The sequence below is a fragment of the Acanthaster planci genome, linkage group LG10, assembly GCF_054643075.1.
Source record: "Acanthaster planci isolate LZ-2023a linkage group LG10, COTS_SCS, whole genome shotgun sequence".
Lineage (NCBI taxonomy): Eukaryota > Metazoa > Echinodermata > Asteroidea > Valvatida > Acanthasteridae > Acanthaster > Acanthaster planci.
This window is the reverse complement of record NC_141786.1, coordinates 1,164,766-1,188,986: the sequence shown is the minus strand read 5'-3', so window position 1 is coordinate 1,188,986 and position 24,221 is coordinate 1,164,766. Positions and strand designations below refer to the sequence as shown.

General features: G+C 41.7%; 2 protein-coding genes across 3 annotated transcripts in view; one reads left to right on the top strand and one right to left on the bottom strand.

The window, feature by feature from the left end:
* Positions 1-6,815, top strand: part of LOC110983482 (uncharacterized) — a 50,704-nt gene extending 43,889 nt beyond the window's left edge. Inside the window, exon 24 of the mRNA XM_087142444.1 lies at positions 1,029-6,815. Coding sequence (XP_086998570.1) covers positions 1,029-1,960 — 932 coding nt within the window. The 3' untranslated portion in view covers positions 1,961-6,815. The remainder of the gene's footprint in view (positions 1-1,028) is intronic.
* Positions 5,606-23,912, bottom strand: ascc2 (activating signal cointegrator 1 complex subunit 2). 2 transcript variants are annotated; one of them, XM_087142209.1, is made up of 18 exons: positions 23,844-23,912; positions 22,563-22,667; positions 22,081-22,242; positions 21,074-21,132; positions 20,330-20,441; positions 20,013-20,210; positions 19,311-19,384; positions 18,770-18,907; positions 18,304-18,378; positions 16,782-16,889; positions 15,939-16,076; positions 14,307-14,499; positions 13,081-13,191; positions 11,030-11,133; positions 10,233-10,394; positions 9,310-9,483; positions 8,238-8,304; positions 5,606-7,220 (listed from the first exon to the last, which is right to left on the bottom strand). In XM_087142209.1, the coding sequence occupies exons 1-18, from the start codon at positions 23,898-23,900 to the stop codon at positions 6,966-6,968; spliced, it is 2,292 nt and encodes a 763-aa protein (XP_086998335.1). In that variant the 5' UTR covers positions 23,901-23,912; the 3' UTR covers positions 5,606-6,965. The 2 variants fall into 2 exon arrangements, with proteins under 2 accessions (XP_086998335.1, XP_086998334.1); XM_087142208.1 differs by lacking the exon at positions 23,844-23,912 and adding an exon at positions 23,547-23,837.
* Positions 23,913-24,221: the final 309 nt, after the last annotated feature.

The window sequence follows — 24,221 nt, the reverse complement described above, 5'->3', positions numbered from 1 at the left end:
TGTATTGCCAAATCTAATGAACTGCCAATCAGTATAAAGTTTGTGGCCAGTTTTTGTTGGATGAAGTACTGAAACAAATCTTGATAGAAATCTTAGGAGCTGCAGAAACAATGGCACACTCAGGATTTGTCATTGGAGCCATGGAGCCCAATTTTTTGTGTAAAAGCAAGCACTTGCTTTTATTGGCTGTCCGTTTTATGACATCATCAGTACTGATATCCATTGGCTTGCGTATTAACATGAGCACGAGTCCTGTTAAGTTCTGGTTGTCCACAGTAGACCCTAGTGCAGATCAGTGAGTTAAGTTGGCAGAATGCATGTGTGGTTCTAGAGGTTACATGTCACCTAGTGCTGTTTCTTTAAAAGAAAAACATTTCACGAGGCGCACTTAACCACTCGCTGCCAGATGCCTTTGGAAATGCAGTGTCTAATGCTGGGCAATTTTTCAATATCTTGGTTTTCAAAAGCCTTCAAAAATTCTTATCTTTTTTTCCTGAATGTCTAAACCCCATTGAGTGACTGTCTGATGGCTACTCTAATCTGACAGACAGCATCTGTTGACACCTGAGTATTTCAGTCAGGCCTGTCGCCTTGTAAAAAGAGCCCAGATTGTGTGGTATTATGTAATATTGCTTTGTTCCCCAAACCGGCACAGTGCGCTGCTGGTGTCTTTTCAATAGGGGCCAGATTAACGTGCAGCGATATTGTATTGCTCATCACTGGAGTGCTGGAGTGCTTTTGTCCCCAGTGGTAATCCGCTCATGCTGAATGCCACAAACGGTGTAATCTTTCAAAACAACTGAAAACTGAACGACTGATACTGACATCTGAAAAAATGTTGGCGATTCCCAGCAGCTCAGTTTTTTGTTTCAAGTATGGTGTTTTGTTACAAGGCCCAGCTCTTTTGTCCGATTTCAGGCACCCTGGCTGTGCGTACAAGCCCAAGGTACCCATAACCAGGCTCCCCGGCACTAAGTGGTTAAATGAATGATTTAACAATTGCCTAGATTCACTTGTCTTTGTTGCAGACACATTGCAAGGCACATTGCAGGAAGCAGAGTCAACAGTCATGGATAACCATGGTGATGAACGGTATCCTGTTGATGGCATGGAATCACCAGTAGAGGGCGCCAAGCCAGTGGAGAGTGCTGTCCCATCACCAGCTATGCAGTCACTGGTGGGCGGAGCCAAACCCAAGCTGTACGAAAGGGTGTCGCCCCAAGGAGGCAGTAAGCTAAAGGTTTATGATGACATTCCAAAAATAAACTCTCCTTTCCAGCAGAAACGTAGCAGTCTGTCGCCAAGGTTTGACAGTGTGGGCCTCCCGACTCACAGCAGCAGAGGACGGAATTACGACACTCTCCCGCTTCCTCCTACTGAGGGCAGTGTTAGGACCTCTGTATCCCCAACTGCGATGAGTGCAAACAGTCGCGCAAGCATGTCATCCATGGACAGTCGTCCCGGCTCTACAAAGCCTATCCCCCTCCCCCAGTCGTACATCTCCGCCCACCAACGCAGCCTCCTGTCTCCTAACAGCCAGTATTCAGCTAGCAGTGGCTACGCCAGTCGCAACACCTCACAGAGCATGTCCTCTAGAGGGCGCACCAGTAGCGTACCAAGCATTCACGATCCCACCTCGAGCGCCACCACAACAGACGGCGTGGACAGCCCATTCTCAGATTCTGCCGGGCCGTTTTCCAACGTCAGCTCCAAGGAGTCTGAAGAACCGTACTTTGAATTTGACCCTATGCTGCATGAAAGCGACCTCCGAGATGCCTTGAAGAAGTACTACCAACCGGTAGACATCCCCACTCCAAGTACAGAGGAAGTGTACAAAGAGGGAAATGGGAAGGTAGCAGATATGGAGAAACGCTGTGAAGAATTAAAGAAAGAATTCCAGGAATACCAACGGCAGCAGGCTAGGGCTAAACACAAATCTAGAATTACCTCTAGTGTATGAATGAAAGGAATAGATTTACCTGAGTGGTTGGTATCCCATTAAGAGGGTAATCCATGAGGTTGGGGCACAATTTGGGAGGTTGTCCTTGTAACTGTTACCACCTGTCATGACCTGTAGAGTAGGTCATTTACTCTGTAAAAATATTACACACCTCTGTATTCAGCCTTGCAAGATGTATCATTTGGAATCTACATGCAGGTAAATAGCTGTTCCTTTCTATGGAACCCACGTAACAATGAGCACCGTCACAAATTGTGCCCCAACCTCATGGAATGACCTTGTGACCTTGAGCAAAACTCATGTTATGATCTCCTATTGGTTGAACCTGATGTGCAGTAATGCCTGTCCATGTACACACAGCAATGTGTGTCATGTCCCTGCTCTGTATGGGATTTGGTTGTCTTGACTTACTTCATCATGGTTCAGAGTGAACATAGCAAAGAGCATGTCCATCTCCAGGATTGAACTTGCTAAATTGCTGAGGGTATAATAGAACTCTACAAGTCCTTCCATGCATACAAGAACATGTATGTCTGCATGTGAACTGCGAAACAGCGCCACCTACAGTTGGCAAAGTTTTTTTTTGTTGTTAGGTGAACCTGTGGCTACACAACTCTGTCCTACCATAAAATTGCCCCCAGCAGTTTCCTAATGACAGACATCAAAGAGGTCAAAGGTTTAGCTGATTGTATCTCAAGATTCTCGTCGCTTAACTGCGATTTAATTTCTTTCACATGATGCCTTTCAAGCTAATAAAATACAACTGTACGTAGGTTGAGTTGTAAGAAAAAACAAGCATTACGTTGAAGAGTGGCGCAGTATATTAATTGAGGCATTTTTATTTGACAGTTTTATTCTGATATTTAGTGAAAAGTAGAATTGCTTGCATTATTTCTTGCAGTATTATGTTTTATGCTGTCGTGCTAATTTTCAATATTTTCAAATTTTACTTTCATAATGCATTCATTATTTTGCAGTTGAAGTTTTTCTGCATTTTGTACACTATTTTATACAAACTTTTTTTAACAGGCTTGGTTCATTTATTTTTAATGCAGCATTCATTTTGTGTAGAATTGTAAGCAGGAACGAGCAATAGCTGCTGGATTGTTACACAGTGCTGGAGAGGGTTTATAGAAACTAGAAAACTGAAGGAAAATTGATGCTAAGAATAGCTCTGTGTACCGATGACATACATGTATCACTGTGTTGACTGCAGTGTATTGGTGGGATAGAATGTGGGGTCATTGGTGTATATATGCTCTACTGTCATGTGAGTATGATTATGTCCGTTTCCTAAAGGCAGTTTTGTGAAATCATCAATTGAAATCTTCCAGAGAATTATCTTTCGCTACTGGAAGTGGTAAGAATGTGCCTTTGACTTTCTTGCAATTTAATTTAACTTGTGCGTTATTTCTTTTCCTTCCACAACAACCCCGTTTCTATCCCATCATGCATTGCAGTAAACACTGGTATTCATCAGTACTTGGTAGATGGAAAAGGAGGGCACGTAGGACAACGTGCATCAACGTGCATAAGATGCACTGCACACGTTGTCTTTCTGAGCTTAATATGCATATATGATACAAGTCGTTCTGTGTGGCTTCCTTTTCTGTCTACCTCAGTACAGAGGGTTGTTACTGTCTGATCTATCTAACAGGTGATATTGATAATAGAGGTTCAGACAGTGCTGCCATGCGAGTGTTTGCCTCGTGTATGATGGATTATCTAGATACTGTTGGTGTGTTGCTTTTCAGCATGGTGTCTGATATCGTATTTGAAATATGTAAATTATGGACATATACATATATGAGAAATCATGAAATAAAAACGACAAATTTTGTAATTATCTTTGGTAACCTATTTATGAAAATAGGACAAATTATGTAATTGGAGTTGGACCAGAAAGGCAGTATTCCAGTACTTAATTTAAAAAACTTAAATTTAGAGTTGTGTTTAGTCAGGTGGTAGATTTATTCAAGTTTGGTTTGGTCTTGCCTTTAAAGAATATTGAAAAGTTGTCACAGCTTAATACTGTATGTGGGAGGAGAGTTGGATATTTTCATGGTTTGAATGTTTAGTCCCCAGACCCCCCTGTAGTTCGTTTTCCTGATAACCAAGCCTCTTCCCAAACTGATTGTTGAAGATTCACATCTTGTCTGCAACTTCATGTGATACTTGTAGGGCTGCCAACTTCCATGCATTTTAAGTTTGTATCTTGCTCTTATGCCCGTATGTAAGTTTCCTGGAAAAATCCAACCGTGTAGGAAAACTGACAAAGTGCTTTCACATTATAATTATTTTGACAGCACCTTGTCAGTTTGCCTGCAGGTTATTTTGTTTACATATTTTATTTGAAACGCTGCATCTTCCTTTTGGGATCCCTGATCAAAAGTTGCTAGGTTTTGCTTACAACTGTTGTTCATGTCTTTGGGGCACGATCCCTGGCAATATGGTGTTTCAGTTTTATGATGTCTGACCAGTGATGCCCCCCCCAACAGAGATGGGAAGAACCACCAACCAACATGAGGCTGAGTAGCTTAGTCAGTGAAGCTCCAGTGTTGTGTTCCTGAGGTCGTAGGTTCAATCCCCCCCCCCCCAACAGAGATGGGAAGAACCACCAACCAACATGAGGCTGAGTAGCTTAATCAGTAAAGCTCCAGTATTGTGTTCCTGAGGTCGTAGGTTCAATCTCCCCCCCCCCCAGAGATGGGAAGAACCACCAACCAACATGAGGCTGAGTAGCTTAGTCAGTAAAGCTCCAGTATTGTGTTCCTGAGGTCGTAGGTTCAATCTCTTCCCCCCCGCCCATTGGACCTGCTTTGTTGTAGAAAAAGCAAGGATATACCAAAGCTTGAATGATTGAACCCCTAAACAAATCCAGATTTTTAGGGTCCACACTCCAGAAATCTGTGTGCAAATGAAGGGCTGTGTGTACTTGGATTCATACACATAGGAACAAGCATAATATGCACATGGTCCAATGCTGAACCCTAACCCTCCTCAATCCTTCACCTGTTGGAGGACTGAGGAGTGTTTGGGTTAAACATGGTTTTTGAGCCTGAGAGAGAATCAGTGGGCCATCCATTGTCTTCATCAGTGTAATTAAAGTATATTCCTTTTTCTCTTGACCCCGTCCCCTCTGAGAGAGCGCAAACTCATCACGATCATTTCTGAGCTGGGTATCCACTTTAAGCAGAGGCACCAACTGTTTGTTTTTTGGTGGCAAGGCGCATGCAAGACATCTTACCGTCGTTCGGGCTATCAAAGGAGCCTTGCTAGGAAAATTGAACCCTCTTGGTTCAGCTCAGGGTGTGTTGTCATTTTTAATTCTGTTGAAGTGTATGCGGCCTCTGTAACCATTTGCATTAATGCTTGTGAAAATGATCAGAAATTTGATCCCTTTGCCATGAGCTTTGGAGGGAGAAAGTTGTTGTGAAAATAAGAAATACTAGCTCCAAGTGTGCCGAGCATGTTTTTTTTGGCAGGTTTGACATACCCTGTTAGCTCCAAGCATGTCGTGTTGTGTGTTTAATAACACTGATTTCTTGATAATGTGCCTTATCATGTCATTTAGATGCTAAGAATCGTAACCTCTTTGTGCGATGTCCAGGTTGGCTTCTAACACAATGACTCTGTGACACTGAGTGGAGTTTGTACATGTAATTAGTTTAATGCAGAGCAGTAGATTTCTAGATAATATCACATGGGATGAATGATGCAAAACAACAAAAGGAAAGTTATGCCTTTTTGTCATTGTTATGGGGAATTGTTCACCCAATTTTAAAGTCATTTTAGTAAACTTGTTTAAAACAAGTTGAACATTTTTAAGTAACAGCTTTCAAGGGTTTAAAAGTTAACTTTCATAAAATTATCAATTTGTTGGTACAACATAAACGTCTTTCGTTGGTAAATTCAAATTAAAGTCAGAGCTGTAGTATTTAGTAATTTAATAGCTAAAGAAAGTGGACCTTCGTATTCAAATGTACGAGATCAATTTTGACCAATCACAGCTCCCAAGTCCTTGTCAAAGGGGACTACATGTACCTCTTAGGAACCCATATTTCCCTCAGAATCTGTTATCTCTACAAGATTCTTTCAGATGTAAATGAGGCAAGATGCTGTGGTATATTGCATAATAGCAAGTTTCCTTTTTTTCAGTGATTATAACTAAAATGTATTTTCATTTCCTGACTCAATACAACAATTTTCAGAGGACATTTTCATCATTAACCTTTAATTTTTTGTGTCACTTCAACTGTAATACTCCTCAGAAAATATTTTGCTTGTCATTTATTCTGCAGTATGTGATTTCATTAATAATCATTAGAGTTCCAAATTTTGTCATGACAGACAAAAAAGTGGGCCAGAAACGGTTTTATTCTTTTGTATTGAAGATGACCATTACTGACTATCGGACATTGCCCTGTTGTGACAGTTAATAACAATACAAATTATTAAGCTGGGAAATCTGTCTTTAAAATCATGTCAAATAATTTGGGGAGAATATTCAAATATGTGGCAAGTGTTCTAAACTTTTAATTTATAAATCTTTGCCAGTGTATTATGTTGTCGTCCATTGTTAAATTTGAACGAGAAATGACAGTTGTTTGGTGTATTTCACATACCTGATCAATCCTGAACTCGTGTCAATGTAAATCAATGTAAATTGTACTTTTATCAAGAACCTTGAGATATTGTTTCCAAACATTAATTAATGTTTTTCTTGTATCTCATTTCAATTGTCCATCAGCCCGTTGTTTTGTTTGTGTAGCACAACTCAGTGTTTTGTCATGAAGTCTGTTGGTCTCATTTCAATAAAACAGACTGTTTGTGCATGGCTAACAGGTTAACTTTCCATGGAATGATTTGGCTGGCGTTTATTTCTGTGGTATGTCAATTTCAAGAGATTGGCAAAATTAGCAAGGAACCTGCTTGGCCATTTTAGCTGGTAACCTGTTTTTGTTTTCTGTGCTTAACATATATTTCAAGTTTTCTCCCAAGTTGTTCAGGACAAAGGTCCCATTCCCTTACTCCTTTTCTTGTCTGCCATGGCTTTGCGGTTGTGGTTCGCTCGACTGCTCTTGTTTCTGTCCTTAAATCCTCTGGCTCGCTGTGTTTCCTTGCTCTGACCTTGGCCCTTCGATTGACCCTTCACAGCATCACTGAGTCCCCCTCGGCGTCCCCCACCCCTACTGGCATGCTGTCTGTTGTGCGGTGCCTGTGTGTCTCTGGTTTCATTTTGGGGTGGTGGTTCTGTATCCTGGGTCGAGGGAAATATTGACGAAATATTTGGACACTGGTGTAGAGCATAGCACCCTATTCCATTTGACTACTGAATGCAAACTTTGCCTGAGAAAAGTTGAACTTAATTGTGGAGGTACCAGTCTGTGGCCTCTTTAGGGTTGGCCAATAGCTCTATGTAATAATGATAAGACTAATGGATATCTAGAACATGTTGGTTTCCACCTCAAAAGAGGCTCATAGCGCAGAACAATTGGGAAACAAAAACAAACAGATATGAAATTCAAAAGCAGTTAAAAGGTGAGTTTTCCAGGCAACTTTGAAGTCAGAGACAGAAGAGACAGGATGAATATTGGAACGTAATTCATACCAACGATGAAGACCTCCATTTGGAAGAGATCGATTACCCCATGAATGCTGAGTATCATGAATAGCAAACAGGCATTTGAAGATCTTATTTGCTTAGGTGGGTTGTACATGGTTAACAAGTTGACATTGTACTTGGAAGTGGAATCGATGTAAACAATGATAAACCAGTAACAACTTGTGCGTTGTGTAGGGACTGCAAAAAGGAGGGTAATGTAAGCTCTGGAATTAGAGTCACAATACAAACAGCAGGATTTTAGAGTCTTTGAAGTCAAGCGAGTTGATTGCCAGGTAACTGGCAAAGCAAGGAATTACAAAAATCCAAATGAGACGATATGAGGGCATGGACTAGTTTTTCTGTCACTGAGCGGGTCAAGTACTTGTGAATGTTGCCTAGGTTATGAAGTTGAAATCGGAATTATCACGTGTAAAAAAAAATACGGTGAACGTGATGAGGTCCAAACTTAGGAATTTTCCAATGGTTGGTGATTCAAAAGGAAAGTGAAGCCAGACACGAACCTGAACAAAGGCCATATTTCAAGATTGCAATGTGCCTTGGACCTTTTTGGGTCTTATCTCTAAGATACCCAATGCATGGACCCTACTTCAAATGACCCAACTCAACTTTGACACCCACAATTACAGACAAAAGGCAAAATGTCAACCTTACCTGATCGTCCTCCTCCCCAGAGCTACTTTCTTCTCCTCCTCTCAATACCCTGGGTACCATAAATGGTCTGAACACCAAAACAAAATGAAGAAACAAATCTGTCTTTTGATGGTTGGTGTGCATGTTAAGCAATACACTTACCACAGTGGATGCATGTTTTAATCGTAGTTGGCGACAATTTATGTGTTTGCACATTATCCTGTGGCACATAAAATTTGTCATTTTGTCAGAAGTTGGTCAGCCATTAAACGGAACCCCCAATGATGACCCCACCTGGATCGTTGGGTTTCTAGATACTAGCTTGTCAATTGATTTCACCTTAACTCCCTTGTTTTGAACACAAGAGCGCCCTCAATCCTAGAAAATACAGACACCAACTGAAATTGTCTTGAAATAATCAAACTGCTGCAAATTTCTTGCTGGCTACAGTGACCTCAAATACAAATCAAAAGCGTAGGAGGGCCTGACGTTTCGATCCTAGCAGAATCTTTCTCAAAGGCAAAGTGACAAGTGGACAGAGACAAGCAAGCAAGGAATCAGCCAAGCATGGAGGGATGCAGGAGGACAAACAGAAGGGATGAGAAAGCTGGTGGCTGGATGAAGGGGCAGAGGGTAAAGGGGACTGTGTCAAAAAGCATGGGTGTGGAAGACAGGGATTCGAGGTACAAAACATCAGAGAACAAATACCAGGGAAGGCAAAATCAAATCAAATTTGAACTTAAAGCCTCTTTTCAAGTAATGGACCTTGTGCTTATCTCTCCGAACTTCCCCCAAAACTGTCATTTAAGAGGCTTCAGAAGAGCAAATATTACAGAAAACCTCAAAGCCATGGGTCATTAACCCTAACCCCCCAAGGGTTGCTGGCCCTAACCTTCCCCATTCACACAAAGTTAAACACCCATATGGGACTTTGTGCACAGAGGCTGTTGGACTTTGTTTTTCTGAGGTATGCCAAACCCAATGCAAAAGCCAGCTGTTACGGGCCTACCAGACCTATCCCCACAAAATTAACCACTTTACTACTGTTTAATTCTGTGTGGTTGGGGAAGGTTAGGGTTAAGGAAGCTAGTACCTTCTTGAAGTCAGTTCATCAGCAGAATCTGCGTCATCAGCTCCTACATCGTTAGCATCGTACGTGTCATCATACTCGTCTTCATACTCGTAGTTATACTCCTCACAGCTCGACACCAGTCTAGCCAGATGAGTCTTATCCTTTTGTAATTTCTGATCACTCAACCTATCATCCCTGAGAACGATCACATAGAAATATCTTTTACAGAAGAATCTTTCTGCAAAATGAACTCTGTGTAGGCATCACTACAGTAGCTGAGTGCCTTTCTGAGGCTGGACAAGTTTACAGACATGATTTTTACCAAAACAATGGAGCCTAACACACTAAACAGTGGGATCTAGGTTCTTGAGATGGTTATGGGTCAGAATGCTGCGATAGGATTTGAAGATTTACACAGTGCAGTAGGACAAATTGTACACAGTTTGGAGGCAGAAGTGCGTCAGTCAATCTCGTTTGTAAGATAGGTCATTCTAAAAAGACGCTTATCTTGTGAACTTGATGTTTTGGTCAGTACACCCCAGTGTTGTAATTTAGACCACATATCACAAGACCAGACACAAGACCAGTTACAATTAGCAAGGTGAAAAATGACAAAGGAATGCTACTGTTGCAGCTTGTGATTGGAATTCAGACTGGAAGTCTTACGTTGGTCTGAGGACTGTCTTCTAGGGTTTTTGTGATGGTTTTTGTGATGGTCTTATGAAGTCTTGACTAAATACTTAATAATCAACTGGACTTAAGAATTCTACAGGCATTTTTGAAACAAGTGGATTCGGCTAAGACTTTGGTTTTGCTGCTTCCTGTCGGAGCTTGAACATTTGGTTTCTAACGCTGCTTCAAAATGGATGGAACCAGTGAAACCAAAGTCTAAGCCAAATCCAGTCGTTTCAAAAACGCCCAATGCTCTGCCCGTTTAAGCCTACCTCTTTCCCTTGTGAATTTTGCTGGTGTCCACTGTGTCTCTGCTGAAGATATCAAACTCATCATTCTGGAAGATGTTGCTGCGTTGCTGCAATAAGGAAGTTTCACCAGCAGGTGTCTGATCCTGGCCTCCTGGCTTCACGGCAGCCTGGGGCTTTGCAGTCCTGTCAACAAGACACGAGCACCTTAAAACTCTCAAGAATTTACTAAACTATCAATCTGTAGGCCATATGAGACTGCTGTCTAATCGGGTTTTACAAGTTTTTAACTGTAAACACATACAGTTTTCAATAACAAGAGTCCTCTTAGAGATTTAGTCCTTTTGAGAAGTCTGTAAACACTCAACATTTCATCAGAAGTGGTTTGCTTTGATTATCTTTGGAAGTGTTGACATTGGGCTTGACTGTATATTCTCTATCTTGAAAACATCTCGGATGTAAAATACGAATAAAGCAAGAGGTCTGATGCGGTCTTTACTCAAAAGAGGAGACGACAGAGACTAATTTGGTCTTTGCATAACCCTTTCTCACACAACCCAAATATTACTCTGTGGAACGACACAGCATTGGGGAAACTCCATTAGCTGCAATGGTTTTCAACAAGAATCCCCTCCCTCAATGCCATTAAGCCCCACCCCTTACAAATGAATCCAGCACACTTCTTTTCACAATGCTCAAGGCAAAATTATACATCACATGTGATCCCACACTTGACAGAAAGCTTTAATAAGAAAACAATGTTTACAGATTGGCTTAGTCAGGTCCTAGAAATGGCATATAGTAGCTCCAAGGCTCCCTACCTGGCCATGGTCTTATCCAGTTCTTGGAGTCCAGGTACCAGTTTGTCCTCCAGGATGGCGTGAATAACTTTGGTGGTGTCAAAACTGTACTCCTCTAAACACGCCTATGAGCAGGTAGGAGATAGACGCAACCAGGATTCAATCATGCTTTTCAATGACAGAGAGTTTGCAATGGCTGCCATCTTTGAGGTAAGTGCTTTTGTTCTACAGGTTTCACTGAAGAACAATAGAACTGCCCTGCAAGATGGCTACCACACAAAGACTCAATAGCTCACTGTTTGGCTGCCAGATGGCTACTCACTATCCTACGGGTGCATCTAAAGGACAATTAGTAAACGGACTACTTTGGTGCCCAACGTTCATTCATGTTTAGAATTTACTGTGTAGTGAATGGAGCCACATCGTGGGCAAACATCCATGCAATATTAGCAATGTAGACTCAGTTATTTAAACTCTTCTAACACAGACACCTTTTATTGGTCCTTTATTCTTGGTTGACAAAGGGTCAAGCAGGCTTCAATAATATAGGCTAGTGCATGCAATAAGGCCATCTTCTGGTCACTAAGAGTCTCTCTGGGTGCACAGACGTGCCAGTCCGTATGTGTATATTATACATGTAATAGTTCAAAGTACTAAGTACAGCCAATAGACCCTGTGCAGTCTTTGGCCTGTGGGGAATTATAGAGCACAGTGCATGTTGGCAGTCAGGATGCATGGTTCATCTCTAGGGAAGTCAATATACACATGCTGTAGGGATTGTCCATGTTAGCTTGACTACAACAGTCATACTAAAGGTTTCACAAATGAAACCCCATTTTGTGCTCTCAAAACGCTAAAGATTTTGATGGCCAGATTTTTCAGCACTGTTGATTCTCTAAACAGTAGTTGTTTGATGTTCTGCAAAGATGCATTCAAAGGAAGACAAACTGACCCATGATATGGAAAATAGGATCACATGAAAGAAGACTTAGCCCGACTAAGGGCCTGTTTGATTTGAGTGGATCTGGATTGAGATCAGTGATCCAATGTTGGTTAACTAACACCAGAACCCGTGTAATGGATGGAGGGAACCTAAGGGCCTGTTTGATTTGAGTGGATCCGGATTGAGATCAGTGATCCAATGTTGGTTAACTAACACCAGAACCCGTGTAATGGATGGAGGGAACCTAAGGGCCTGTTTGATTTGAGTGGACCCGGATTGAGATCAGTGATCCAATGTTGGTTAACTAACACCAGAACCCGTGTAATGGATGGAGGGAACCTAAGGGCCTGTTTGATTTAAGTGGATCCAGATTGAGATCAGTGATCAAATGTTGGTTAACTAACACCAGAACCCATGTAGGGGATGGAAGGAACCTAAGGGCCTGTTTGATTTGAGTGGATCCCGATTGAGATCAGTGATCCAATGTTGGTTAACTAACACCAGAACCCATGTAATGGATGGAGGGAACCTAAGGGCCTGTTTGATTTGAGTGGATCCGGATTGAGATCAGTGATCCAATGTTGGTTAACTAACACCAGAACCTGTGTAATGGATGGAGGGAACCAGTGTTGGAATCACTGATCAAGATCTGGATTCGCGTTAATCAAACTGGGGTAAAAGAGCCAAGAGATTTGATGGAGACATTTTATTATTACAACTTGAAAGATAAACCGCAGTCATCTTTGCCCATCAGCCTAGCTTGCTTTATAAACAGTTGGTCTTATTACTCATTGGAATGGGGCCCAATTTCACGGCACTGCTTACCATTAAGCAACATTTTTTGCTAACTATGGCGCCAACATTTGCTTAAAAGTAAGCATAATTCATGGTGAACATTTCATACTCGCTGTGCTTAGCACAAAAATTGCATGGCCACACACAGAGATTTCCACTACTACGTCACTAAATTAAGCAAATGTTTCTTCTGTGGTTAGCGTACCTTATGCTGTGCTTTCTGCTTACAGTGTCAGTGAAATACAAGGAGCCTCTGTGAAATGGTGTGCTTAGCAGTGCCGTGAGGTTGGACCCAGGTCTGACTAAGTATCATGATGTGTCCTGTTTCATTTACCTCAATGAAGCCCTCTCCATAGTCAGGGAAGAGATCCTTGACAGATGAAATAAGTGACAACATCTCAACCTCCGAGACTCCTCCACCGCAAGCTCCTGAAGATGATGGCGCCTGAGACAGAATATCCATCATAAGACAACGTGACTGTCTACACCCAGGGTAATCCCTCTGGGATGTGAAGACTAAAAACCAGAGTAACAGCTTGAAACGAGCAACGACAGACATTTTGAAATGACACAGTGAACAGGGAGTGGTTTGTCCAATTTCTTCATATGATTGTCTTAGGCTTCATCAATAAGAGTGTATGATGAAGGTACAGTCACATTCCTGGAAAAAATGTCATGATCAAAAGTGAATGTGGGACTTGTGCCTAGTGGTTGGGGTTGTCCTCCGATTACAGGGAATGCTAGCAGATGGTTATGCATCTGTCTTGATCTTGGGTAAGTAAGTGAAAAAGTGCAGTTGAATCTTCAACAAATTTCTTATTCAAAGTAACAAATTTGTAGATGTAGAGCCAATGAATCACCCCTTGGTTTTTCTCTCCACCCATGGGTACCTGTGAGATTGAATATGGTCATTACATCAAACTGACTTCCCATTTCACAGTATCAGGTTAGTATCCTACCAGGCAGCTGATGGTCTTGGAAGCTCAATATTCAGACGCCGTAGGCCCAGTAAGTGGTGACAATTAGGATACATCAATGCCTTTGAATGACAGACACTATGACACCTTACCCACTCTGTATCTTGACTGGCCGACAGCCAGTCACATGACATTCACTCTGTTAGTAGCTATCTTCAATAAGGCCAAAAGAACTCTATCCTCTCTAACCAAGGTACTATACCGCTGGCGATGTGTGCAAGTGCATACAGGTGTCACGTGGTGTGTGTTCAACTATTTTATGAAGAGGTCGTCTGGAAAAGTGCTGGTGAATCTTCAACAAATTTCTTATTCAAAGTAACAAATTTTTAGGTGTAGAGCAAATGAATCAGTGAATGCTTAAATCATGCAGAATCTGTGAGAGAGGTGCTTAAAAACAAATATTGACTGCTTTGTCTCAGGGTGTAGTGAAACTCTGACCTCCTAAGGGGATCCATGGAGAATTGTATTTTCCCGAAGTGAACTACACCACTTGAAGCAGTAAATACAATGTGTTCCCCTTACATATGCTATGATGTTATTGTGATATCATAACACCAACTTGTCCATTTTGATATTAACTCACCAGCTGCTCAATGTACTCATCTGTTTGGAAATCCTCAGGTGCCAATCCATACTGGCATGAAGCTATCCCATCAGGCCTCTGTGCTTCTACTGAGCTGCTGGCTGCAGTCCCATCATGCTTTGCTCTGTCCTTATGATGTGTGGTTGCTGCATTCCGGAAACCGTCGAAAATGAACTGTGCTCTGGTCTCGTCGCTGAGGGTATGGGGGTGTCAAGGAATTGTGGGTGATGTGGGTCACAAACTGATGTGTCAAGGGATTGTGGGTGATGTGGGTCACAAACTGATGTGTCAAGGAATTGTGGGTGATGTGGGTCACAAACTGATGTGTCAAGGAATGTGGGTGATGTGGGTCACAAACTGATGTGTCAAGGAATTGTGGGTGATGTGGGTCACAAACTGATGTGTCAAGGGATTGTGGGTGATGTGGGTCACAAACTGATGTGTCAAGGAATTGTGGGTGATGTGGGTCACAAACTGATGTGTCAAGGAATGTGGGTGATGTGGGTCACAAACTGATGTGTCAAGGAATTGTGGGTGATGTGGGTCACAAACTGATGTGTCAAGGAATTGTGGGTGATGTGGGTCACAAACTGATGTGTCAAGGGATTGTGGGTGATGTGGGTCACAAACTGATGTGTCAAGGGATTGTGGGTGATGTGGGTCACAAACTGATGTGTCAAGGAATTGTGGGTGATGTGGGTCACAAACTGATGTGTCAAGGGATTGTGGGTGATGTGGGTCACAAACTGATGTGTCAAGGAATTGTGGGTGATGTGGGTCACAAACTGATGTGTCAAGGAATTGTGGGTGATGTGGGTCACAAACTGATGTGTCAAGGAATTGTGGATGATGTGGGTCACAAACTGATGTGTCAAGGAATTGTGGGTGATGTGGGTCACAAACTGATGTGTCAAGGAATTGTGGGTGATGTGGGTCACACACTGATGTGTCAAGGAATTGTGGGTGATGTGGGTCACAAACTGATGTGTCAAGGAATTGTGGGTGATGTGGGTCACAAACTGATGTGTCAAGGAATTGTGGGTGATGTGGGTCACAAACTGATGTGTCAAGGAATTGTGGGTGATGTGGGTCACAAACTGATAGGGGCTGTGCCCATTGCATGACAGATGCATAACATCAAACCGTAGTGTCTGAATGACAGCGTACGGCTGTCAAGAATACACTGCCCAGTGGCTATGGCTGTCAACAATATACAAGCCTATGGAAGCCACTGCCCAGTGGCTATGGCTGTCAAGAATACTCAAGCCTATGGAAGCCATTGCCTAGCGACTGCACTGCAACCTTTTCCCATAGACCATGTGTGTGATTTCCAGCCATAACCCAGACATTTGGACATGGCTCTACTTTCTGCCAGTCAAGGCAAAGTATTTGGCTTCATGCTACCTCTGTTATTTTGTGAAAGGGCAGAAATGATTGCCCAAAACCAACTGGCAACTCAAGAGGGTTATGATATTGCCAGATGTAATAACAATCAGTTAAGAATGAGTCACTTGGCCTTTGGTCAGCTGACAGAAATTACCAAAACATAATTTTTATTGTGTAACGATTTACTCCATAGTCTAATCTGAAACCAAAACAAACCTACGTGAAGGCAATACTGGAAAAGGATACACATGAGCTTTTTGAAGTACAACGTCAAGATCTTCTCCGATGTGATACTGGCGAGCAAAGACTGACAGGAAGTGTTTATCTGACAGCAAAGACGACATCAACTCCAAATAGTCTTCCACCAACCTAGGAACGTCATCCCTATCACACAGAGCATGAAAAATCATGAGAAATATTTTAAACTTAACTCAATCCTTGGAAGAATTGCAGTCTCACCTTTCCAGAATAGATTCTTTTAACCCCTTCGCTCAAGGAGAAGGCAAGAGCCGCGGCTTTGTGTAAGGATTAGTGCATACCACACATACAGTCTATTCACCATGCAGCTGCTGGTTCAATGGGGCCTGCTGCTGGACAAAGCCCTCCATTCAGGGCATACCACAGCCCAGCAGTCACGGTCAAAAGAAATACCGGCGCGAAGGGGTTAAAAAACTTATTTTTATCTTTTTGCATTTGAAGTTGTGCACTCAAGTCCACATTTATTGAAAGTCACCTGACTGGTACCCAGTAGGGCACTTGTTCCATAGTTATGCGGACAAATACACATGTTGAAACATAGACGATGGGCAAACTAAACATGTTAGACAGACAAATTTGTCTCACACCCCAGTCTCAATGTTCCTAACAGGAAATCAACTGTCCTCTTGATCAATGTGGTACTAGCCCGGGTACAAGGCCATTAGGTAATGTACAGGTGTCATCAAGCAATCTTTAGCTCTGACTTTGGCTGAGAACAGAGTGAGATTCTGTGCCACTTCAAACAACGCACCACCCATCTTCGGGTAACTCCAAAAGATGAAATCTTTGAGACCAACCCCTTGAGAACAGAGATATCATACATATACCTACCCTCCTTCTACGATGGGTTGGATATAGCATCTAGTCACGATGCATTGACACACCCTGGCCAAACTCACTTTGCCAAGTTTCAGATGCTTCTGAAATAATTTCTTCTTGCTGGAAATAGAAAAAGAAGATACCTGTGGAAAACACGTTTTGAGAAAATGTCCCCCTTTTTGGTAATTTTTGGATTGTACAGGGCACTGCTCAGTGGGGGTCATTTGTAAGGTCCACATGTGATGCTGTCTGGAAATGTTGCAAGAGTGAGATTGGAGGAGAACTAAACATCCACAAAATAATCACAGGATGTTTGAGGACCCCAGAGCTGTGCAGGCTAGGGTCTACGGGGTAAACAACTGAACATTGCATTTCCCTGACTAAAGGCACCCCTTGTCATATCAATTTCTTGCGTCCTTTATGAACTTTTTCTGCCAAAAGTCCACAATGGTAAACTCTGGATATTCCAGATTTTAAAAACAGATTGAAAAATCCTGGAATTGGGAAAAACCTGGTGAAAAAATCCTGACAAATCTCCTCCCTGGCGTTGTCATTCCCCACACCCCGGGCATCTTATACAAGAGGTGCCTTGTGTGCAAAGACCAAGTCATTATACTGACTACAGTTTGTGATCTATACCGTCACAGTTAATGTGATCTTATAATGTGACCTGCTCAGTAAAAAAGAGTCACAAGTCTCCACAGCTACTTTCGAGTTTTACTTTGTATTGGATTGATGAATTTAAGCTCCTTATTTTGATGTGTTACTCAGTGTTGTTCAATGAAAATGAAAGTTGCGTAGATGTTAATATGTTGAGGATTCCTATTGCTTAAACACTTTGCAAGGTTCTTTCAAAGGCCTTAAACTCCAAAGTGGCTCTGAAGACATGTGACTCATTTTCACAGAGTGAGTCCCATATGTGGTACATAAAGCAATAAATAAGGGGTATTTATAAAGTGCACATATCCACCAATGTTGCTCATGGTGCTTCATCAATATTACCCCTGCTCGGCAGGCCCATAAAAAATCCAGAAACTGTCTCAGCTCTCTGGGGTGTACAGATGGAAGTGTTTTTTGTGTCTCTACACGCTATTGAACTGTACATTCTTGTACTGTGAGGCCAGGATTTCTTTTTCATTTGGAACGTAGTATGAACGTCTGCAGGGTAGGACAGCAGAAACAATTTTATAAATTCAGTTCAATTTTTTATAAGTTAACTTATTTTGTCGGAGGAGAGAAAAATTTCAACTCAGTCCATTCACTTGTTCCCAAGACACTAAAAACACCACAGGGTATAAATTAATGGTCATAGGTGTCATTTTCCTTTTACAAATTGCATTATTTGGAATCAGTGAGTTCGTAATCCAACTATTAAATAAAAAAGGTTTGGCCTGACAGAGATTTGCAGCAGCATCAGGTGAATTTTGTGAGATTGATTCTCAACATTTTAGACAGTATGCTCCGTCCATGGCCAGGAGACTGATATTAGTAGGTTTGCCAGTAAAGACTCCAACGACCAACTCAGTCTGCTCACCTTGGCTCTGTCCACTGTCTCTCCTTCATGGCTCGTTCCAGAGCTGGCAAGAAGGTCTCAACAAATGCAGCAACCCTGCAGGAATTAACAAACAACTTGTACTCTTTGCATGTTCATGAATCTAAGACTCCAGCAAAACTTTAACTGAAAAAACTGTAAGTCCTGCCTGTGAGATATGCATATTGATGTGTTTTAGGCATTGGTCATTAGTCTTAAATACAAGGCTGTTCTTCTAGATAAATCTCCAACAAGCAAAGAAGTTGGGTGTCAGTTGGTGAAGCTGTGGATGACGCTGCAGTGGATAATGCCCTCTGGCTCAATAGTCTTTTATTTCAAAATAAAAGTGCATTTCCTAAAAGGGTAAGTACCCTCTTGATAAATTTATGGGCAGCTGTGTGGGCCTACAGTTGCATTGAAGAGGCAGTGAATAATATCTCTCATTCTGTTACTCTGAATGACCACTAACTTCAACACAAAGCTATGCTTATGGAAGGCCCAAGCGCCCTCTGGATAAATCTCCAGGAAGCTGAGTATGCTGAGAGCAGAGTCGGTGAGGTAGTGAATAATGTCCCCCAGCTCATTGTCCGGCATGGTGTGCAGTATTCTGTTGGTAGTGAAGAACAAAATCCAAGCATTTGAAGACAGCACTTAATAACTGGCTCAACAGCAGGAAAGTGAAACGACCCTTCCACTGTTTTGCTTTTGACTTTCTGGCTTTTTTCATGCCCAAATAAGACCACATTCATTTACTTGGAGAATGCATATTAAATACAAATCATACCCTACATAATTATGCCTGTGAAAATGTCATTACTTAAAACGAACTGTGCTAGAAAAACCATCTTCAACAAATTTGATACAGAATCAACCATTTTCATTTTCAATTGAGCTTAAAGAAAAGTAAATGGAATAGTTACAGAAGGTCGGTGATATCGGCCGATGTCTGTGAAAGTTTCAAAAAGACACGTAGCATGCAAAGTAGGGAGTGGAAATTTGAAAGTAGAAACCTTGCTTGTGGTGCCTCTGGGAGGGTGTCTGACACTGCCTTCAAGCCACATTTTTCTAAAATGTTGTCGAAACACTGGAATACATAGTAAAAAGGAATCAAGCATTGATAACATGACACTATCTTCTTCACCCTAGCCATGCTGAGCCCGACAATATCCATCAGTGGTCATTTTCTGTGTTTTTCTTTTTTTTTTGAACAGCGAATAAAAGATCTTTTGTTCTGGCTGTTGGATTCTTTAGGGTTCAGCAGGTTTTATACTTCTGTCGTTAAATTCTGTGGACTTCAGCAGGCGGGCTCCTAGTGAAAAACCAAAAGAGGCGAGTGCTAAACATCATTCGCCGGTATCAGTTTCGGAGACAGTTCCAACAAGTGTACGTTCCAACAGAAATTAGCTTGGCTAGCTCGGTGCCATCCTGCACAGAGGTACATCAACCTGTAGACAGCAAGAGGTTTGCCCCCCAAAAAATGCAAAATGCACCAGGGATTTTGTTGCCGCAGAAACCAGAAACAACAAAGCACAGTTAACTTTTTTACATCTTTTTTTTTTTAATTTGAGTAATCGCTCAGATGCACAATAGGACAAGTACAGTAAAAATACACACAAATGCTCAACAACTGTCCTGTCACCACACTGGAGACATATTTCCATGGTAGCATTATTTCAACTTGAAGTTTTAACCAATCATGAACTTTGTCTCACCTGTACTATGGTTGGTATGACGGCGATGAGATCATCCTTGTACTTTGGTTGATTTTTGAAGATATTTCCAACCATCTTGGCAAGAAGATCAGAATTACCGCCGCCATATAACACACAGAGCTCCATGAGCTTAGCAATGTCAAACAGGAAATTCTCGTAGATGATATCGCCAAAGACAGACGGAGTAATGAAACTTTCCTACAAGAGACAGGAAGACAGCACACAGACTTAGGCTTGATTGATCTCAATGAGACTTGATTGTCACTACTTTGTCAATTTCTAATCAAAGTGTCAGTTCAAATCAAAATAGACCTAACCTTGGTTTCCTTGCATGTGGCCATCCGCAAGAACGTCAAGAAGACAAGTTTATGGACAGAACGTTGCCTGGTAGTGAAATCATTGGGTAACGAAGTCATAGGATCGAATGTCCTAGGATCAAAATTAAAGTCAGAAATGTTGTTTTGGATTACAAAGCCAAATGTAAACCCTTTTTACTTTTGAGGATGAATCTGCGTTAGAGAAAAGTACCTTGTCATGGGTTTGAGCCGTTTCAAGCTAATTGTGTAGCAGCAGAAAAAAAAATTAAATTTATAGAGTGAAGAGTTACTTGTTTCTGGAAAAGTTTCCATAAATTTGGACACAATTATACTTGCAATTTATTTGTTACCGTAGCAAAACTGTAAATATTATACGAACATTTACTTACAGCAACTTTTTTTGAATCTTTACACTGGGAGTTGAACCCTGGTCACAAAGGCGGAGTATACATCACTGACTATGCAATTGTGTTGGCCTGCTTGCCGTGCTGCAAGTGGCTAAGTTTAACTGGGCATGCCATGTACATGGACATCACCTCACAGCAAGCAGCGTGGACAGTACTTAGGCCTACGCATTCAAGTGTATCCAAACTATGTACAAGTGTAGGTAACATGCAGAACATTTGTACAAGGGAGCCTCTGGAGTTATGAAAACACCATCAAATACGACAATTAGGCTAGCATTAACATGCAGACAGGCAATGACTAGACCCCCGTTTGTAAATGCAGTTAACTCTAACTCACCTAGGAGCTTCCCGAAGGTATGAATCCAAACACTGTTGCAGACTTTGGTCATACACAACCTGCAACGGAAGATGCGAACAAATAGAGTAAAAGATAAATTTCACATCTCAATGCCAAGCAACCATTATGCACCATTACAGGTTGATTACAGTAACTGGTGCCCTGCGACAAAACATCCTGTAGTAGTTATAGGGGCTTGTGTTCATGAGCAAGGCAATTTACCACAAGATCGTCAAACTTCATGCTGGTCAGAATATCAACAAGATATTCTGGCCAAAAGATTTCCTATAGTTCCTTTTCCTAAAATTACATAAAACGGCTTCATTTTGAAATATTTGTATTTTTACATGCATATGTATCTGCAGGTATTCACTGTGACTTCACTAATTGATTGTACATGCTCTTAATGTAGTTTTAGAGATCTAATCTCTATGCTTCCAATGTTCTGTATTTTGGAGAGTGGAAGTTTATAACATGCTTAGTGTATTTAACATCTAAAACTATGACCCCTAACCCTACAGGGTGTTTTGGTAAGAAACCCAGCCAGATGCATCAGTCTGCATCATTTTTCAAAGTGGCTTGCCTGGCCAGCTTGAACAAGATCCAACAGGTCAACTCTCCCCAAGGCCAAACAGCCTGGGAGTCTGTGGTTGCCAGTCACCATAAGATCCAACAGGTCAACTCTGCCCAAGGCCAAACAGCCTGGGAGTCTGTGGTTGCCAGTCACCATAAGATCCAACAGGTCAACTCTCCCCAAGGCCAAACAGCCTGGGAGTCTGTGGTTGCCAGTCACCACAAGATCCAACAGTGGCATGGTTCAGTGTGACTACATGTAGTTCCCATTGCCTCAACATGACCAATTTATTTGGCTGCTGTTGACTGCCAAGTGTATCAGGATTTTACATCTGTCGCACTATGCTGCGTCTGGCGGGGTTTGAGTCCAGACATTCTGTCTGTATAGTTTTGAAAATCAAATCTTGAATAAGTCTCTTCTCCTAGTTTCACACCTGACTCCAGAATTTATGATGAGGAAGTTTGAGAAGCCAGTGAAGATCCTCTTCGATATAGCCCATCATCTCTTGCCACTCCTCACGAGATGCCGCATCACAGCCTTCAGGGGGCGGTGGTTGATAGACCAAGAATTCAACCTCTTCCATCCAACAGGAATCCTGAAATATTGCCAAAGGGAATATCCAGTATGTTTACTGCATTAATACATGCACATCAAGTCACCATTTTTGATATTTTCTGTCGAATAAATTTGAGTAGGAATTAAAAATAATACAAATTAACCGAAATGCTGTCCCAGGCAAATGTCATTCGTTGCTTCTGTTGTGGTTTGCCTATATTTTTTTTCTTCCCTTTGATTTTGCACAATGATACTACGCTAAACTTCTCTTTATCTGGAGTGAGATGATTTACTTTACATTGTCAAAATCTGCTCCAGATATTTGAACAAGTTCAAGCTTTCCATATTCATGATATTTACCAGTGCTGGCTTGGTGACCTTGGTCCCATGACCTCCAGTTGCCACAGTGATGTAATGCTCATCTAAGGCTTGTGTTGCTGCCATCTTTACCTCCAAGTGAAAGTACTGGATACAATGAAATGAAATATCAGTCTGAAACTGCTTGGTTGACATCCAGTATGTTCAACGAACAACTTCAAACTAATTGTCATGGCGACAATTTACATTACAAAGGTCCAAGAGTGTGACATTTTTGTGTCCCTGTTACATCTGACCTTTGTTATTTGACATGGAAATGTCACTGGAATTAATGTTAAACTATTACTATTTTTTTGGCAGGTACAGTAATTTGCATTAATTTATCACTCTTGGAAATTGAAAAATGCATTTTCAACTTAAAAAATAATATGTCAGATGTGACTGGGACACGAAAAAAAAATGGACCTCTCATTTCTGGAATTACCCATTAACAATTTGAGGACTTTCATGGCCTTGAAAAACAAAGTTTAAATTCCAGGATTAACGTTACTGTCTAGATTAGACGCAACAGTCTTCATTTCATATGGTCACGGAGTCCACCTTGACTAGTTAGTCGTGTTATGCCCCAACTATAGCATCAGTCCCAACTATACTTGGACCAATTAGAGTGCTACAGTTGAGCCGGCCCAACTACAGCAGAGAGGTCCAAAGTCATATTGTTTACAAATGTCACGTCATTGGGTTAGATCATGAACAGATGAAGTGCCACATTTTAGATGAATAGTGTCACGTGTGAGACACATTGACTTGGATAATGTTGAGACATTTCCCACGGACATTGGTCAACAATAGTTGGGCCAGCCCAACTGCAGTACTACAGTTGGGACTGTCCCAACTATAGTTGGGACTAATGCAAGGCCGTAATAATAGTGCGAGTAGACTAGATCTAGGCCGCCTATGTGTATGTTGGGGCTTAAGTTTACTCGAGGTAATTCAGGCATAGGCCAATTCAGTGTAATTACTTACCACGTTGAAATATAAATAGATTACAAGTAAACACGTCACAGCCTCACAAGCCAAAAGATTTCGTGAGTTGCACCAGTTTCGTATGAAAATAATTGTATAGGGCCTGCTGACAGATGACATACATGCAGCTAGCTAGCATACAGGTCAGTTGCAAAAAAGACTGAAAAGCAATGAATTATTTCCCGTCGCATGAGGGCGCAATGTGATAATAGACTTTTAATAAGTCCTTCGACAAGAATATAATATCAAATCAATGCTCTGAAATATGTGATTGCCGAGCTTTTGGTAACTAAGTACCTTCTTCAGGGCAAGCAGATTCAGTTCTGAATGACCGCGAAAAAAATCCACGTTCATTCCCCCTGGATGCAGCGTTCCAAGTTCGAAAATGACGCGCTGCTGCTCCATTTCCTTACGTTGTACATCACATGACGCTTTCCGCAGGACGCAGACGCTTACGTCACCGAGGGTATGTGGCGGTGCGCAGAAGTGCTGCGCAACAGTGAGACCAGTGAAACCAGTTTGACAATTAATTTCATGTTCAGGGTGATCTGCACCAATTGAAAACAGTGTAAAATCAACAAAGTTCGGAGCCCCAAAGTCTTGTGGTCTCTCAAACAAATTAATGTGTTGTCGAGTCTTTCATATTTCAACTGATTTTCAAATTTTGGTAGGTTA